Below are 17,747 nucleotides of genomic sequence, written 5' to 3'. Positions count from 1 at the left end.
TTAAACATCACACTATGGTGAACAACTTGTTGTTGCAAGCATTGCAGCTGGCCAGATGGAACGATCCTCCCTCTCCTTCCCTCACACCCCTGACCACCCCAGAGCCAATCTGGGGTACAGAAGGGTACAGGTGGAGGCAAGGGAAATTCCTTTTTTAGCAAGTGAAGGAGGGCTTACTCTGACATGACTCAATGAGGTGAATCCCGCCCCTGTTTCTTATCTGGATTTCCACTTGACCAGATCAAAAAAAGAACCTTCAGATCCCCCCCCCCATTAAAAAACTGATTTGTACCCTTCACTGTTTATAAACTTTATGTGTATAGATATATGTTTGGAGACTACAATTCCCATCATCCCTGACCACTGGTTCTGTTAGCTAGGGATGATGGGAGTTGTAGTCCCAAAACAGCTGGAGGGCCAAGTTTGGCCATGCCTGGTCTAAAACAAACCATTAGAATGACACCTGGACGCACCCAAAGTCAGTATTTGTAATGGTAATGAGCATGAATAGAACAGAGGGTTAAATGGTAGCAATATATTTGCTCATTAATTGATGGGGCAATGGTTACAAAAAAATACAGGAAAAGTTTTTTGGCACATCACAAGCAACAGACTGAAGTAAATAATGGAATGTTGTGCCACCATTCTGCGAGTAACTTCAGGGAAACCTGTGATACTAAAGCACGTGCAGCAACCTGCTTTTGAGCAAACTAGCTCATGCGCATGCATGATTCAATCAATAAGCTGCGACTTTTATCAATTAATAGTAAGATAATAAATGATAACAACAATAAAAGTTCCTTTTTATTAGTTTTAGATGAGTGAAAATGGGGAATTTGTAACAGATGGTCTAAACAAAGTTTGTCACAACTTTAGCATTGTTTGCTCCCAAACCCCAAGGAATGGACAATTACAGACACTTCTGCGGGATAAAGCGCATTTCAAATTTCAGCAAGCAAAACTGGATGAGCAGTAGAAGACAGAGATCTGTTGTGCATGAACTTGGGATAAACTACAGTGCCCAGCTTTGCCCTCTCTGGAACATGAGGAAGAGGAGGTCCTTCTCTTTTTCAGGTACAGTATGTCCAGCCAGGTTTTTGCTCAGCCTCACTGGAAAGTGGTAGCCCTAGGAAACACCCGTTGCCAAGTATAGGCCGGGTCTGCCATCCATTTGATTGCCTTTATGAAGTGTGTGTATTTGGTGCTGGACTCTAGATGGAGTTCCCTTTGGATATTCAGTTCCCCCATGTGATTAGAATCACATGAGGGAGTGACGGGATGTGGCCCATCAGAGGTGTCTCTGCTGCCAGCTCAGCTACTCTCCGTACCTTAGAAGGCCAATGCCAACTGGGCAGCAGGGAGACTTCCCGAATGGCTTATAAGCCTGCACAACCAGATGTGCCACTGTTATTGCCATTATCCCCACATTGCAGATTTGGGGAGGCGAGGAGCAAAGCTGTGGGAACTGTAGCTTGTCTAACGAAACCATGCTAAATGGGGGTACAGAACAAGATCCACTTGTGCAATGAGACTTCTCCCCCTGGTCCATGCTAAACCTGTTCCGTGGCTTCCCCAAACTCTGCAGAGCAGATTTAGGGGGTAGGGAAAGGTCCTGTTGCACCAGCGAACCTTGTTCCATGCATCCAGTAACTTAGCTTGGTGAACTCAGCCACAATGCTACACCAGCTCAGCCAATGGATATGAATTGCATGCATTACTTAACTGTGAGTATCCAATTATTTGTATCGCTCAAGAGTAGCCTTCCTCAACCTCATACCTTCCAGGTGTTTTGGACTACAATTCCCATCAATCCCAGCAAGTTTAGCTGCGCTGGCCAGAGCTGATGGGAGTTGTTGTCCAAAACATCTGGAGAGCACCAGGTTGGAGTGCTACAAATAGACACATCTATAGATAGTTAAGGGAAAGGGTGAAATCCCATTCTTATGAAGTCCTTTCACCAGGGAAGATAGTTGCTCCACACCACAGAGTTATTTTTCCCAGGTGACAGCTGGATCCATGTCACTTGTTGCCTGCTTTGTCTTCTCTGGGGATGGATCTTGGTGGCTGGATCTCTCTGCACTGTGGTGGATCCCGTAGCCAAAGTAAATTAGGAAGCCTACAGCACATAAGAGGACAAGGTGAACCAACAATGCCCCAGATAGACCCTCCCCCTCACAAATATATCCGTATTAGAGAAAGCTCCTTAATTTGAAATCACATCAGGACATTTAGCTCAGGTTAGCCAACTTGGTGCCCTACGGATGTTTTGGACTACAACTCCCACCATCCCCACCAGCATGGGCAATGCCAGGGGATTATGGGAGTTGTAGTCTACAAAGTCTGGAAGGCACCCTGTTGGCTACCCCTGATTTAGCCTATAGATGAAATGCTCTTCTGTAACTGTCATATTCTAGGCACAAATTCCTTCACGAACTCATTCACACATACATGGATTTAATTTGATTTCTCTTCATTACTCGGCGCTTGCTGACTGACATGCCTTGTTGAACATCTGAACTGTCTCTGTTGAAAAGCACTGCATTTGAGGCAATGCAGTGTGATGTGAAAGCTCTGTCTCTAGAATTAGATCAATGGTGGACCATTTAAACACATCAGTGCTATTTAATTTACATACCCTGCTGCCTGGCTCCACCTCAGGTGTGGTACAGTGCTGATACTGCAGTCATCAAGTAACCACCAGGTATGCATGAACCAATTCCATGAGAAGGAGCAAAATATTAGAAAATGCAATGGTTGGTTCAGCAGCTAGACCAGCATCTTTGCTGCTGTGCTGCCTAATCCTGGCAAAAGAAGGAAGACCAGGGGGTCCAAACACACCCACCGTGGTGGTCAGGGCACTGCCAAACCTGATGCCCATCTTGTATTAGTCCTGATAAGAGCTACGTAGCACTGCCTTATAATAAATTCAGATGACACTTACTTTCCAAATCATTATTATTTCCTGAAGTTCCCTGAATTGTGGCACATTTCTTAAAGGCTTACCAATAGCCATCCACACCATGTACCGAAGCCAGGTGTCACCGCTGAGTTGGACCATTAGGTAGCTATTGACCAGGACACTGAGGATGGGCAAGAATGGCTGACAGGGAACCTAAACGGAGTGCAGAGATAATTTGAGATTAGACATGAACATTAGAAAAAGAATATTATTCCCTGTTATGGCCCTTGGTAACTCTGAGAGAGCATGCAGGGAGAAAAGTACTCCCACACCTGGAATGCTGTGCCCAGTTTACTACAATTTAAGGAGGATATTGGCAAGCTGGTGTGCACACGCGCACACACAATACACAGGCTGCATTGGGAAGAGGAGGACAATGAGGAGCAGATAAACAGCCCTCAGGTCAGAAGCAAAGGTGGTAAGAAGTGGATCTCACCCCACACAGAAAACCCCCTGTTGACAGGAATTTCTCTACGTACCCTTATAGTGCAATCCTATGTGTTGAGTTACTCCCAGGTAGATGCATGCTTCCCGTGAACATTCACAACACGTCAAACATAGTCATGAGGCTTGCTAGGCAGTGTCAATTATGAAGTCTCTTCCTTACCGTGAAGTCTGCTGTCTTCTGGCTGTGCGGCTGCCTCCAGATGATTAGGGACACCACCAGAATCCCCAGGAAGAGGAGAACAAGGCAGGTGACACACCAGGCACCTCCAGATAACAAACATGGCAGTCCTGCTGCACTCAGCACACACGTGATGCAGACTAGGACAGCTGGAGAGAAAATGGACTCTGAAAACCATGCTGTGAGGAAGCAGGGGGCATCTTCCTGGAACAAAAGACCACCCCATGCACCACAACAAGTGCACTGGAAGAGAACTAATCAAAAAGGCAAGGCTCAGTTGACCGGATAATGTTATGAACCGGTTATTTGTGCTTGTTTCAAGTGAGGTCTATAATAACTAAGCAGGGCGATTCTTTATAGTTAACAGCTCCTTGCTTGGTTTCATCCTGCTCCCTTAACTTAAAGACCTCATTTCTTATTTTTCCAATCTGAAGTTCAATTTCCACATCAGTTTGTGATTTCTTTCGTTACACCCTCATGAAAGTTCACCTGCATTTTTCAGTGAGAATTTTCTTCTGATAGTACCACCTTTTTCAATGCAAAGTTGCCTCATATACACATTTTTTACAAAGCACATTTTCCTAATATTTATATTTTCCATTACCGAATGCATTGATGTATACATTGCTTGGTCACTGCATAACTTGTATACACTGCAAAATTCAAAGAAGTGCAAATTTTTACAGCGGCCGAGTATCATTTCCCAAAGCCTGAATCAGGCAAGTTTGCCTGCAAATGCAAACTGCATTCCCCCCTCCAACTGATGCTCCAGTACTCACCAATGACAAGCACAGAATGGGACACTAGTGTGGAGGAGCTGTGGTTCGGGATCATCTGAGGATGGATGAGGAGGTCCACCCAAGGCATTCTGCTTGGACCTTTCTTTTCTGGTGGGCCAAGGGAGCTGGGATCAGGTTGGTACCTGCAAAGCAAGTTAAACATCAACGAACACATCAGTTAGTATCTGTCTTTCGTCCAGATTGCTTTGTCAGTGGAATCTGCAGCATCACTAGCTGACAGTAGAAGGTCTTGGCAGTGCAAGCTTTCCAAGAATGTCCAGCTCAAAGAAATCCTCAGAGAAGGTAACGATGACATTCACTCACATTCAACAAGATTCTGAACAAAGAGATGCGAAAGGAGGCCTTGCAGACTGTGCCTTGCGATTGAATAATCTCTTTTATGATGAATTGTTCTTTCTTCTTTTATCATTTACTTGTGCGTGTGGTTGAGAAATCCAAAGGCTGTTCCCACTGATATTTTACTAGTTTCAAGGAGATAATTGTTACAAAGCAGACTAAACAGCTGCTAAATAATTGCATCACTGTCAGTATGGCAAGGGCCTGCCCTGGATTAATGCCATGGCTGTTTAAAATGTGTAAAATAGAAGTTCGTCTAGAATAGTTTGAAATTCTACCCAGCCAATTTTGATTTCCCCTGCATTTCATCAGGGGTAGCCTGCTGGAGATCTCATGCCAGTGGTGAGTGCAGACAGTGTTGATAATGGAAAGAGCCACAGACATGTATTCTAGATTAACTAATCTGGAATAAAGACTGCCCTGCTTCCATTTTCTCCATAGCTACCTCAGAAGCCAGCTCCAGAAGGTGTTTTATTTATTCTACAATAGGTGGAGAGTCTTTTTTTTTTTTTAAAAAGTAAAACAGACCAATGAAGCTACTTCTCTAGAATGACATTTATATTACATGGGATGTTGTCATGATGAGCACTGCATATCTGCATCAAAGAGAAATAAATAACGAACAACTCATTACCTGAGGAGAAGAACACAGACAGCTACTAGTGTGTAGGCCAGCAATGTCCCAATGGACATCATATCAATCAAGGCCCTCAGATCAAAAAGGAAAGCCATTAAACCTGTGAGAAGAAGGAAGAGGGCCTGTAAAAAACACCACCAAATATTTTCTGCTAATTCTTGTAGCCTTGTAGATGAAGATATGGTCTCCTGCAGAAACCCTTTCCCAGCGAGCTTCCCTCCCGTCAAGGAGAGTACAGGTCTGGGGACCTCCTTTCAACGAGGGTGTCAGGGACTGGGCAGAGGAGGAATGGTGGAGACCGCCTCCCCATCCTGACCCTCCCAGGGAGGAAGAAGAGGAAGACAGTCTAGATTTACAACAGTAGTTTCTGGAACGTCATAGCTCAGAGGCAGATGAGGGGGGAAGTTGGGAAATAATGGGAGAGGAGGAGGAGGAGGCACAATCGAAACAGCAGCTGGCTGACACGGTATCATTAGAAAGCATCCCAGCCCCTCCCTCTCCCAGAACCCGGCGAGCCTTAAAAGTAGGAGAGCAACGAGCTCAAAGACAAAGGGCACGTAGCAGCAACCGTAGAAGTGACGAATGAGGAAGTGGGAGAGACGGGGAGTGGGGATTTACTCGGGACATCACCACTATCCAAGAGGCTGGGTTCTATAGCCTCTCTCTGTAAATACTGAATAAAAAAGGACAGTAAGAAACTTTTCCTTGTCTTTATACTTCCTGGGCAACCAGCTGGGAGCCGCTGACAGCATCCTGACAGAGGGGCAATTTACATAATCTTGTTTAGAAAAAAAAAGAGAAAAAGAAAAGACATCTATCCATAGTGACTTTTTTGTCAGCTATAGCATTTCATCAAGCTAAATGTGGAAGGTACACCTAAGTGGTCTCTCATGTGTCCAGTTTGGCACTCCAATGCAATCTCCTTGAAACTGAGATATGAGGTTATAACATGGAGCATTTAAATGATTGCTTTACCTTGTCCACATTCAATCCAAGACAATATTAGAAAGGAACCACAAAAATGGCTCAATGGATTCATTCTTCATGAGGAGAAGGGCTCCATGGCTGGAGTCTCTTTCTGTTTCTCTCTAATATATAAAATTATAAGGAAGTCACAGACAAGTGGTACTGTGAACTTCAGTGTGATGAGCTGCCAGACCATCAGGCAGGCAGGTGGAGCAAGAAAGGAGAAGAGAGGAGGAGGGATCCAGAGGACAGATATGCAGGGCAAGGAGAGAAGGATGGAACCAGAGGATGGCGATGCAGGCAGGTGAGCAGGAGGCAGCCAAGGCAAGGTGAGGAAGAGGGACCCAGAGGATGGAGATGTGATCAAGGAGAGGCGAGGAATTATGCCTGGGGTGGATGGGAGTTGTTTAGGTATAGCGGCAGGAGAAGTTGGCCAAGTTTGAAGGGAGGAGGAAGGGGTTGAGGTGGGAGGGTTGGTGGGTTGTGGGAATAGATAATGCTGGTGAGCAAAGCAAGCAGGGGAACAGGCCCTAGTCACTAATGAAAAGCTTGCATTTTACAAGCATATGGAGATATACCTTGGAATCCACCTGCTTCTAGCATGGGGAAGGTCAAGGAACTCTTGCAGTCTAACATTCAGTCCCACAGGCTGACCTGCTCTATGATGAAATGCTAGCCTAATGTCCCGTTTCCAAACATTTTTTTAAAGCAACTAGTATTGCTTTCAAGCAGGGAAAACCAACATGGCGCCTTCCAGATGTTTATTGACTCCAAATCCCATCATCCCTGACAATTGACCACGGTGAATGGTGCTGATGGGAATTGGAGTCCAACAACATCTGGGGGACACAACGTTGACCATACTTGCTTTGGATTATGTGTGCACCCAAATATGACCCAGCAGGGGTCTTCTTAGGTTCCTTGTTTCATATTTAAACTAGATCAAGTCCAAAGTAGGATTCTTAGTCCATTGTCTACTGGCAGGTTCATTCTGAGGTCTAGTCAATGTTAGAGCCTTTTTCCATGCATACCTGCGACAGCTCCAGACACCAAAGTTGCAATCACTGGGCTCTGTCGGCTGCTCACTTTGGCCAAAGATTGGAAGAGGAGTCCATCCCTGGCCATAGCAAACAAAATCCGTGGCATCGGGAACATAGAACCTAGCAAGCTACACAAGAAGGCCAAGAAAGTGAAGAAAATTCTCAAGATCATAGCCCCTTCTTTCTTTTCTTTACCCGACTCTTGTACAACAAGATGTACAAGAGACCTTGCATTACACACAATAAAGCAGACCTTTATAAAGCATATAGTACAAATTTCCAGGATCTACCTAGTGCTTCAGCTGAAATGAGTCTTAAAACTATTAATTGCTATTATCAGAGCGGTGTAGATCTTGAGGTCATTGTACCCCAAAGCTCCATCTCTGCTCATGAGTGAAATCACGTTTGCACCTTGGTAGCTGGTGCACAAAACATGCCTGACACACAAAGTGATGTTATGATTGTCATCATCATAAATGGAAATCTTTATGACCCAGAGGACCAGAGCTTTGAAGAAAGAGGATCCAAGGGCAGACATGATAGTAGAGTTTTATAAAATTATGAATTATAGGGGGGAATGAGAGAGGGAAAATTACTGTGTTTTCCCTTTATAATACTTGAGTGTGGGGTCAGCTAATTACACTGATCCAAAAGGTACAAAAGGTACCATTAATTTATAAAACTTACTGCCGCAGGATACAGTGACAGCCCTGGAAGTGAATTAGATGACTTCATAGAACACCAGTCTATCAAGGTCAATTAGTATCATGTTAGATAAACAGAACCTCTAAATATCACTAATTGGGGAGCAAACAGTGGGGAAGAGGGATGTTGCTTCTATGCTCTGTATATGAGCTTCCTGGAAGCATCTCTCTGGCCTCTGCTGGAAACAGACTGCTGGGCTAGATGGACCCTTGGTCTGATCCAGCAACACTCTTCTTATATCCTTAAAATGCAAGCATGGGGAAAATTGCACATCCTGTCCTTACCTGGTGGTCAGAGCACAGAGAGACCCCACAGCCACAGCATATTTGGCCATGCTCCATCCATTGTATTCGAAAGCCACTGGCAGAGGGCTCATGGTGTCCAAAAGGTGGTAAGGCATCATCAGGGTCAAGGCAGCTGAAACACCGGAATAGGCTAAGAAGCAGATGAGCAGAGAGAGAACAATCCCCATTGGGATGGCTTTTGTGGGGTTCTTTACTTCTTCCCCTGGTAAACATAAACACAAGAAGTCACACCATTCTGAAATCCACACATTGTCTCGTATGGTTACCCTGTCACTATAGAGATTAAGCAAAGATTTACATGGTGCTCTGGTTATTCGAAAAGGATTGCCTATGGGTTTCTGTTCCAACAACAGCAATGCCTAAGTCACAACACATTCCACTCCTCTTAGGAGGGGAATTGGACACAGGAGAGCTTTAATAACAAATGGCTCCCTTGTGAGGTGAATAGATATTTTCTCCTTTCTTTATTAGCTGCCAGATGCAGTTATCAATCATGGACATTTTGTAATTGTCTTCTTTCTTGCTTACCTGTAGTCGCAATGCAGTCAAACCCAATGAAAGCATAGAAGCAGGTAGCAGCTCCAGCTAAGGTCCCACTGAAGCCATAGGGCATGAACCCTCCAGCCCCAAAGTCCCAAGTTCCATTGTCAGATTGGTTCCTGTCAAGGAAGGTGACATAAAGGAAGTCAATGTCAGGAGGATCTGATTGGATATAGTTGGTAGACAAGTACAGCAAAGGAGGCAGGAAAATGGTAGGTGGCCATGGATCCGTCCTACCATTAGGCAAAGTCAGGTAGCTGTTTGGAGATTTCATGAAAGGACAGCAAATAGATATTTAAATAATTTGTAACCGCTGTAGAAATATAACCCGCGTGGCCTGTGTTTACTGCAGCCCAAGAGCTTGTGTAGCCGTTCTCTTACCTAAATCTGAGGGCAGCAGTCATTATCAGATCATTCTTGCTCATCTTCCAATTCTTCAGGTCCCCTTTGATGAATCCACTGATTATAATGAATAGAAGGACAAGCACATTGACAGCTGTGAAGACTTTATTCACTGTGGTGGATTCTTTTACCCCAACTGAGAGGAGACCTAAGGAGTCAATGGATACAATGTCTCATTGCTTGGGCCTCACAACTATTATGGATGGAGGCCTGAGGCAGTGTCCTTTGCAAAGTACAGTAGATACGAGCAATTGCTGGTACCATATGGAAAATCTGAGAACAGGGGTGTTTCCCAGCCTTACCTGAACTTACCAAGAATTGAATATTGGACCTTCTGCATGGAAAGAAGAAGAGAAGAGTTTTGGATTTGACATCCCACTTTATCACTACCTGAAGGAGTCTCAAAGCGGCTAATATTCTCCTTTCCCTTCCTTCCCCACAACAAACACTCTGTGAGGTGAATGGGGCTGAGAGACTTCAAAGAAGTGTGAGTAGCCCAAGGTCACCCAGCAGCTGCATGTAGAGGAGCGGAGACACAAACCCGGTTCACCAGATTACGAGTCTACCGCTCTTAACACCACACTGGCTCCACAAAGCATGTCCTCTAGTCCTTTACTACTGGACTTTGCATGAAGAAGGTCCCATGTTCAATTCTTGGCAAGCTCAGGTAAGGCTGAGAAAGACCCTAGCTTGAAACCATGGAGAACTGTTAAAGAACAAGTGGCAAGTCCAGCAGAAACAAGAAAGACAGCAACAGAGTAAATGCAAAAGACCTGTCGGTAGGGATGGGTGAATAGGCCAGTTTTGGTTTCTCTCAGTTTCTCATTTTTTCAATCTTAAATTCAGTTTGACACGTTCCCGCAAGTTTGCATATGTCTTTTAAGAAGAAATTCTCAGGAAAATTAATAAGCATTTCTGCGAGAATTTTTCCTACTATAAACATTTTTATATGCAATTTTACCTTTTTGCAAGGCAATTTCCCCATATATAATGCATCTTGGATGTTATTGCCATTCATGCGTATGCATTTATACACACTTTGTTCTTCACATTACTTGGCTGGAAAACCGCACTGCAAAATTTGGATAAGTGTGAATTTCAAAGGATTGCTGTGCTCATGAATGGCTTCAGAATGTGCAAATTGGGTATTGTTTCAGAATTGGGCTTATTGTTTCTGAAAATGTGAATTAGGTAAGCTAAATGCAAACCAAAGTTAATTTCTCCTCCGACCCTACTGTGGGTGACAATTACAGGGTTTGGAAACTATACTGAGATGCTAGTATTATTCAAAACCAATTTGTCAGAGTTGCATTAAGTCCATGGTGGGAAGGGAAAAACTCCTTGCATGTATAAAATTTAATGGGCAATCTCCAATAAAATTGGTGCAGGGTGGGTTTCAAGGAGCCTTACAATAGTTAAAAAAAAAAAATCAGTACAAACATACCTGTTAGTAGGACAATGAGGCAAACAGCAAAGATATCAGGGTATTCAGCTAGTCCTGGAGAGGTCATGGCCATATGGGTACTGAAAAAGGTGCCGATCCGTTTGCCCAGGAGCTCATCGAAAGTAGCACTCCATGCTCTGGCTACACTGGAGGTACCTGTAGAGAATCAGCCAGTTTAAAGATAACACTGCCAAATATGGGTATAGTACATCGAGCCTTAAAAATGAGGGATATTGCAGGGCCCTGGGTGCTGTTCTATGTACGCAGGCATAAAGTATCAGCTTTTCAAGGCTTATGGACCTCTGATGGTCCATGCGAAATAGCAGCATTCTCAGGTATAAGATGTCCATTGTGTACTATGAAGCTGTGCCCTTTTAGCACTCTCTTTCAAAGGAAGTATGTCAGCCTTAAACTGCTGTGTGGGCAGCACATACATTATATATGACACTACAAAAAGCATGTCTTTCTTCTGGCCTCCGTGCTCGCCCATTTCACCCCTTGGCTGCATAATTCTTTTCCCTCATTCTGTCTTTTCATCTCAGTTTATTGGGGGGGGGGGCAGTTTTTACGCTCATCCTACTTTTATAGGGAACACTGAATTTTTGACAGTCCCGACGACACATCACCTATGTTATACCAAATAACAAGTATAAAATAAAAAGCTTAAGTGTATTATCTCTCAACCCACTTTTTGTAAATTGGGAATGATGCACCCACCGTGATTTGAACTTGCAGTGGAAGCTCTCCTATCATATAAGATTCCCATGGACAGATCCCTTAGAAGTCAAATGAGCAGCAACTTTTCGCTATCAGACATTGATAGGATTTTTTTTTATCATTCAAAACATTTCTATACTGACCTTCATTGGGTCAGGGCAGGTTACAAAATGTGCCAGATAAATATGTGTCTTAAATGACCACATTATTTGCAGTAAAAAAAAAAAAAACCTTTGCATGAGAGATGTCCTGTCACTGTATCACATTGGAGAGTGGTCATCTTAAATAAGTATATACTAACCTATTCTCTTCTACTGCCATTTTGTATTCACATATGGATTCTTCATGGTTTTGTGCTAATCATTATTTCAAATGAATAAATGACTGGCTGCCAACGATTGGTAGTGGAAGTTCTTGTGCCCATCACATCGCTGAAAAACTGCAGACTAAATACACTGAGGCCCAAAAGAAATAGGGGATCATTTCTTGACAGGAGATGCAGCATTTGTTTCCATCCACACTGTATGTAGTCAGGGGGTTGCGTTCAACATTGTGCTTAAGTGAACAGTCCGTCAGTGCAAGGATTTCTCCTTCTGCAGCAGAACGTTCTCTGGTTCTCTCCCCTGAATTTGTTCTGCGGGTTCTCCCAAGCCTCCAGAGAAGATCTGGTGATAGTGTGGGGGCACACATCCCCTTGCCCTAGCACTAATCCTTGCACTAACAGAAAAAGTTGAATGCCACCCAAGTTTTCCAATGATGAGACGGGCATGTGTGGATGTGGTTGTCGGAACCATTCACATGAAGCTGCCTTAGACCCTTCTCCAACTGTCAACAGTGCTCCAGGGATTAAGAATGGGACCTTTCACAACCCTAATGGAAATACCAGAGTCTGAACCTGGAACCTTTTGCATGCATAACACATGCTCTGAGCTACAAATTCAACTCACATCAACTTTTTTAAAAAAAGGCCTGCCTGCCTAGTTATTATTTCTTAGGCCCATCTCTTTGGCTTATCAATGAAACCACACGGTAGATGTCAAAACCCAGAAGCCCAAAACTTGTTTATACCAATTATATAGGAGAGTAGCAGGTTCCAACCGGTGACGAATGCCCACAGCTCTCCTACTGTTACGTAGCTGTAGAGATAAGCTGATCCGGTCAAAGGCACCCGGGCTCCAAACTCAGCGTAACACAGTCCTGCCAGGATGGACACCAGAGCAGCAATCAGAAAGGAAATGATGATACTGGGGCCCGCGCTGGTCTTGGCTACTTCCCCTGCCAAGAGATACACCCCTGCACCCAACGTACTGCCCACACCCAGAGCCACTAAGTCCAAGGTGGAAAGGCAGCGACGCAAATTCGATTCTCTACAGACACCGGCTGTTATTCTTTTTCTACGGGAAACCATTTGATAGAAGGAGAGCACGGAATCCGAGACCGACATCTGAAAAAGAAAGAATCCAGAGAGATCATAAACACTGGTGCGACTATAAAAACAGTAACAACATCAGCAAACCTTCCTGACAATCTGCCTCGGCTGTGGTTTCGACTGGATGACCTTTGAGGTCCATGAGAATGAAATAGCAAGCTCCAGCAAGCATATTCTTCACAGTCTAAAATGCAACACTCTCCGATGGCTGAAACTCTTTCTTTAGAGAAACGGCACTATCATGAGATAATGGCATTATCACCAGGGGTTCAGTTCAGACCATCGCAAGGTGACTTTCCCCCAATGATATTAACTAACATGCAACTAATTCAAGGACCAGCCGGTCACCCATAGTCTTCAATAGCAAAACGGTTTTGATTCATGATCTATACAGGCATTGAATGATTGGTTCCCTCTGCACTTAGACTGAAACATGACTTTCCTTGTGGTGGAAAGGAAAGGAGGAGGGAAAAATTACTCTGAACACCACAAAACTAGAGCGCTCTACTTCCAGCTCTATATCCCTGAAACAGTAGTACTCTGTAGGTAATCCTTCATACAGTTCAGAGTTCAATGGGACAAACTTCCTGGGAATGAAGTTTTCTTAAGTACAATCTAAACATATTTCAGCTTTTGGATATCCCTGGCTATGGCTTTCAGACTAAAGCTCTTCCCACAACACTTGCCACCTTAATATCATTTCACATTGGCTGTGAAAAATGTGCTACATTCCTTTCTTCTACATGTTACTTCTAGGACCTCCCTGCAACTTTGGATCCAAGAGGCTGTTCCTCTGCAAATCTGATAATCTGCTGCTTATAGCCTTTCTGTGAGTCTGGAGGCTGACAACAAAGCAATTCACTATGAAATTATTTGCAGTCATATGAAAAGGTTAGTTGTTCACAAGGCTTGCATATTCCTTAGGGTTTAGAGTAGGGCCAACTGATCCTGTGCCCTCCAGATGTTGGACTCCAGCTTGCACCGTCCGTGGCATTGGTCGTATCATCTAGGGCTGATGAGAGGTGTAGCCCAACAATATTTGGAGGATGCCACATTGACTAAGGTAAAGGTAAAGGTACCCCTGCCCGTACGGGCCAGTCTTGCCAGACTCTAGGGTTGTGCGCTCATCTCACTCTATAGGCCGGGAGCCAGCGCTGTCCGGAGACACTTCCGGGTCACGTGGCCAGCATGACAAGCTGCATCTGGCGAGCCAGCACAGCACACAGAACGCCGTTTACCTTCCCGCTGGTAAGCGGTCCCTATTTGTCTACTTGCACCTGGGGGTGCTTTCGAACTGCTAGGTTGGCAGGCGCTGGGACCGAACAACGGGAGCGCACCCCGCCGAGGGGATTCGAACCGCCGACCATGCGATCGGCAAGTCCTAGGCGCTGAGGTTTTACCCACAGCGCCACCCGCGTCCCACCACATTGACTACCACTGAATTAAAGTTGCTGGGTGACCCAGTGGAATCTTGAGCTGTTGCTTCACACATCTTAGAAACACAATGACTAGTACACTCCAGTTCATACACGCTGAGAACCCTCCACCCATCTTTGGATCTGCATCACCACCACTACCGACATAAATGGGTACTTTTCAATTTGGAGCTGGTATTATTACCTTGCACCTGAAAAATAACACCCAAGTCCTCCTAGATAAATTATAATCGCACTAGCTAAAGGCTATGTCCCACCAATATATGATGTGGAAGGGAGGAGACAGGCAAATGAAGGCAATTAGCCGAGAGTTAAGGAGCTAAGGAAATTCATTCTCTGTTGCAAATTGGCAGGACAACTCATTACTCCTGAAAACCACTGGTTTGGTATATGAGCAGGCTCCAGGGCCAATCCACAATGCAGAGCACTAACCACTACACGATCACAGCTGCTCCAGAGCCAATTCAAAACATTTTTCTGCCCAAGACAAAGGACAAGATGGCACCCTCACCATTCCATGCACAGAAGCCAATTGGGCTGGCTTCTTTCACTACTGAATTTTATTTCTGTAATGGCTAGTTCTGAGAGTTTGGGACAGGCCAACATTTGTCTTCCAATGCAAGAGGACGACCAGGAGGAACACCTAAGGAGCTGCAGTCACTGTCCCTCAGCATGTGTTGCCTGAGGTGGTTGGCGTACTCTAACAGAAGAGCTGGCACATAACTGGGGACTGGATCCACTGAAGTGGAGAAATCAAATGAGATGAGACATGGTGCTCACCATGTCATTCATTCATATATTACACACCACAGATTCTGCCTAATGTGCCAGAGACTCAGAACAGACTTGAGTTTTGAGTTAGATAACATAACTGGTGGCCAGCCTAGAAAGAAAGGTGAATGGGTGGGAGGACAGAGGCCAATGAAGTCTCAAAGGGAAGGTAATCCACAGTTACAGAGCACCCACAGAGAAAAGTCTGGGAAGAAATGTCCCCAGAACACACATTTGCCTCCTGGGACATAACATTCTAACAGTGAACTTCAGACTGTTCCGCATTGTAATGCATCTGTGAGGGAAAGTTCTTCAGCTTGCAGAATTCTGAACATGGTTGTTTCAAAGCTGATTGCAGAGGGAGGAGAGCTGAGGGAAGTCCATTTGTATGACACTGGATGTCTCTTGGTAAAAATTATTTCTCTAGCACTGTTCTTTAAACATATTGCTGTGGTGTACAATTTTAAATAAAAAGAATATAAACTGTAAGGCAGCTCATGTCTTTCTTATTATTATTTTTATAAATATTTTTATTAATTTTTACAATTAAACAAAACCATCACATTAAAGTAAAAATAAAAACATAAAATGAGAAATTTCAAACAATTGTATTCACATAGTATTAAATCCATCTTTTGGGATTACTCGGATCCCTCAACTTCCCTCTATTCCAGGCTTCCTCAACCTCGGTCCTCCAGATGTTTTTGGCCTACAACTCCCATGATCTCTAGCTAGCAGTGGTCAGGGATGGTGGGAATTGTAGTCTCAAAAACATCTGGAGGCCGAGGTTGAGGAGGCCTGCTCTACTCCCTCCCCTGGTTCCTTTGTATTGTCTTAATTTATGCATGTCAATAACGTCTTTATCTTTGATTATCTCCAAATTTAAATATTCTCCATAATCTTAAAAGTATTTTAAAAATCCTGCTAATGTATTAAGTTCTTTACAATGCTTTTGTACATAAGCAATAAACATTTTCCATTCTTTTTTACATTTGTTATGATCTTGATTTCTAAGTTTCCCAGTTAATTTGGCCATTTCAGCATACTCCATTAGTTTGATTAGGGCAGCTCATGTCTCTATGTTGTACTTCCTGCCTCCTCTGTCAGATATTAAGTCTGGCTGTCCACGGAATGTCCATTGGCTATTGTCCCATGGGCTGGATGTGCACTGCACCGTAACCCTCCTGGGATTCCAGTTTAATTTGGAAACTGTCCAAAATCATTTTGTAGCTGGCCCTTGCAATTTACTATCATTTTCCGTTCATGCATTCCTTTCTTAGGCCCCCCCCCTCCCAATTTTGATGTGCATTATTTTTCCACTAACAGGTGTAACTGGCAAATCTGTGAGGCAATGCATGAACTTCCTCTTAGTATGTGGAACTAAAATGACAAGAAAGCATTTTCACCATAGATTATAACACGGCACCAAACAGATCTTGCTTTTAAATCAACAAAATCATGCACTTACACTCAGGTCATTCATTTACAATATCATTCACTTACCCTTCTCAGGATTTCCCTTTTCAAAATGTGCTTCTTCAGTACTCACTGTTGCTTGTTTTGGCTGTCAATGAATCATTCTCCTCTTTTGGAGGACACCTCGGTCCTACTCCAGCCCTTTTCCCGGTTCCTATGTTCAGTTTTTTTCTTCTCACATTTGTCACACTTTTGAAAATTGTGCTTTGCACACTTTTTGCACTTTTGCAGGGCAAAATTGAATTGCAAACGCATGACTTGCCTCTTGCCCCCCCCCCCAGGCCCCAGTTTGTAAACTAATCTACTTACTTTTGCTCTTTTTCCAGACACTTGCACCAGCTCCATGCTGAGAGTCAGAAATGCAGGGAGGGAGGCAAATCCAGAGTCACTGTGTAGGTTTGCTTCTGCCTCATTTGAATGTATTTCATAAGATGGGTAGCCCAACCTTCTTTCTCTCCGACCACCCACCTCTGCCCTCCTCTCCCCACTTTGGTCATGGGGAACCTATGCAGTCAAAGCAGCTCAGTGCTCTGTTGGAAAGCTTTAATTGACATTTGAGGATTGCCCAGGCTGGCGGGACATAGGGACTCCCATCCTTTTTGCACAAATTTGTCCTCTCTCCATCTTCTTTTCTCTCCACCTCAGCTCCCCTTGGCAAATAGAGTGTGAGGCCTTTGAGACTGTGAATGGAAGCATTTGGCAGGATATGTGCAAGGAGTGGAGTTGAGGCATTAAGCAAAATAGGATCAAGTACATTTTAAAAAGGAGGAAAGGTAAGGGCATTGGGGTAGGGATGGGCCAATCTGCCATTTTTATTTTTCCAGTTTCTTATTTTCCAAATCTTTTTTGTATCAGTTCGATGTTGTTGTTCTTGTTTTTAAATGCCTTTATCTGGCACTTCAAAGTTCATTTCACTCAGAGTAACAACAACAATTCTGGTATTTCAAAATAGTGGCCTTTGCCCACTTGGTAGGGTTTGGATATATCTTGGTTGGCTTTCTATATATCGATGAGGATACATTTCTAAGGCTGAAGAACCACGTTATTTTTGTTGCAGTTACTTTGAAGTTTCCCATTTTGCTTTCCACAAAATGAAAGGCTGCCTGCCTTGGAAATATATACCAGATAATGACCCCTGCCGGCACCTACCCACGTAGAA

The 17,747-nt window shown here is 44.0% G+C and overlaps 1 protein-coding gene across 8 annotated transcripts; it reads right to left on the bottom strand.

Annotated features, from left to right (window-relative positions):
- Positions 1 to 779: 779 nt before the first annotated feature.
- Positions 780 to 17,050, bottom strand: LOC308471767 (cationic amino acid transporter 2-like). 8 transcript variants are annotated; one of them, XM_080996037.1, is made up of 13 exons: positions 15,308 to 15,354; positions 12,785 to 12,920; positions 12,545 to 12,673; positions 10,760 to 10,915; positions 9,295 to 9,463; positions 8,902 to 9,032; positions 8,353 to 8,575; positions 7,355 to 7,491; positions 5,355 to 5,457; positions 4,364 to 4,506; positions 3,567 to 3,733; positions 3,004 to 3,112; positions 780 to 2,116 (listed from the first exon to the last, which is right to left on the bottom strand). In XM_080996037.1, exons 1-13 carry the CDS (start codon positions 15,344 to 15,346, stop codon positions 1,989 to 1,991), a joined length of 1,770 nt encoding a protein of 589 aa, XP_080852163.1. In that variant the 5' UTR covers positions 15,347 to 15,354; the 3' UTR covers positions 780 to 1,988. The 8 variants fall into 8 exon arrangements, with proteins under 8 accessions (XP_080852163.1, XP_080852164.1, XP_080852159.1 ...); XM_080996038.1 differs by having other exon boundaries at positions 12,794 to 12,920; XM_080996033.1 differs by lacking the exon at positions 15,308 to 15,354 and adding an exon at positions 16,898 to 17,050 and having other exon boundaries at positions 12,545 to 12,920.
- Positions 17,051 to 17,747: the final 697 nt, after the last annotated feature.

The sequence above is a fragment of the Podarcis pityusensis genome (genome assembly GCF_964106645.2).
Source record: "Podarcis pityusensis genome assembly, chromosome: 2".
NCBI lineage: Eukaryota > Metazoa > Chordata > Lepidosauria > Squamata > Lacertidae > Podarcis > Podarcis pityusensis.
The sequence above is the reverse complement of the archived record's forward strand: the minus strand, read 5'-3'. Positions and strand labels throughout refer to the sequence as shown.

Bases quoted from the DNA above. Each gene is read 5' to 3' on its own strand.
- LOC308471767 (XM_080996032.1), bottom strand. From the start codon at position 15,346: ATGTGTGTTCTGGGGACATTTCTTCCCAGACTTTTCTCT. The intron at 7,492-8,352 runs GTAAGGACAGGA...CTTCTTGTGTAG, and splicing joins CTCTGTGCTCTGACCACCAG to CTTGCTAGGTTCTATGTTCC. The intron at 3,113-3,566 runs GTAAGGAAGAGA...CACTCCGTTTAG, and splicing joins AGAAGACAGCAGACTTCACG to GTTCCCTGTCAGCCATTCTT.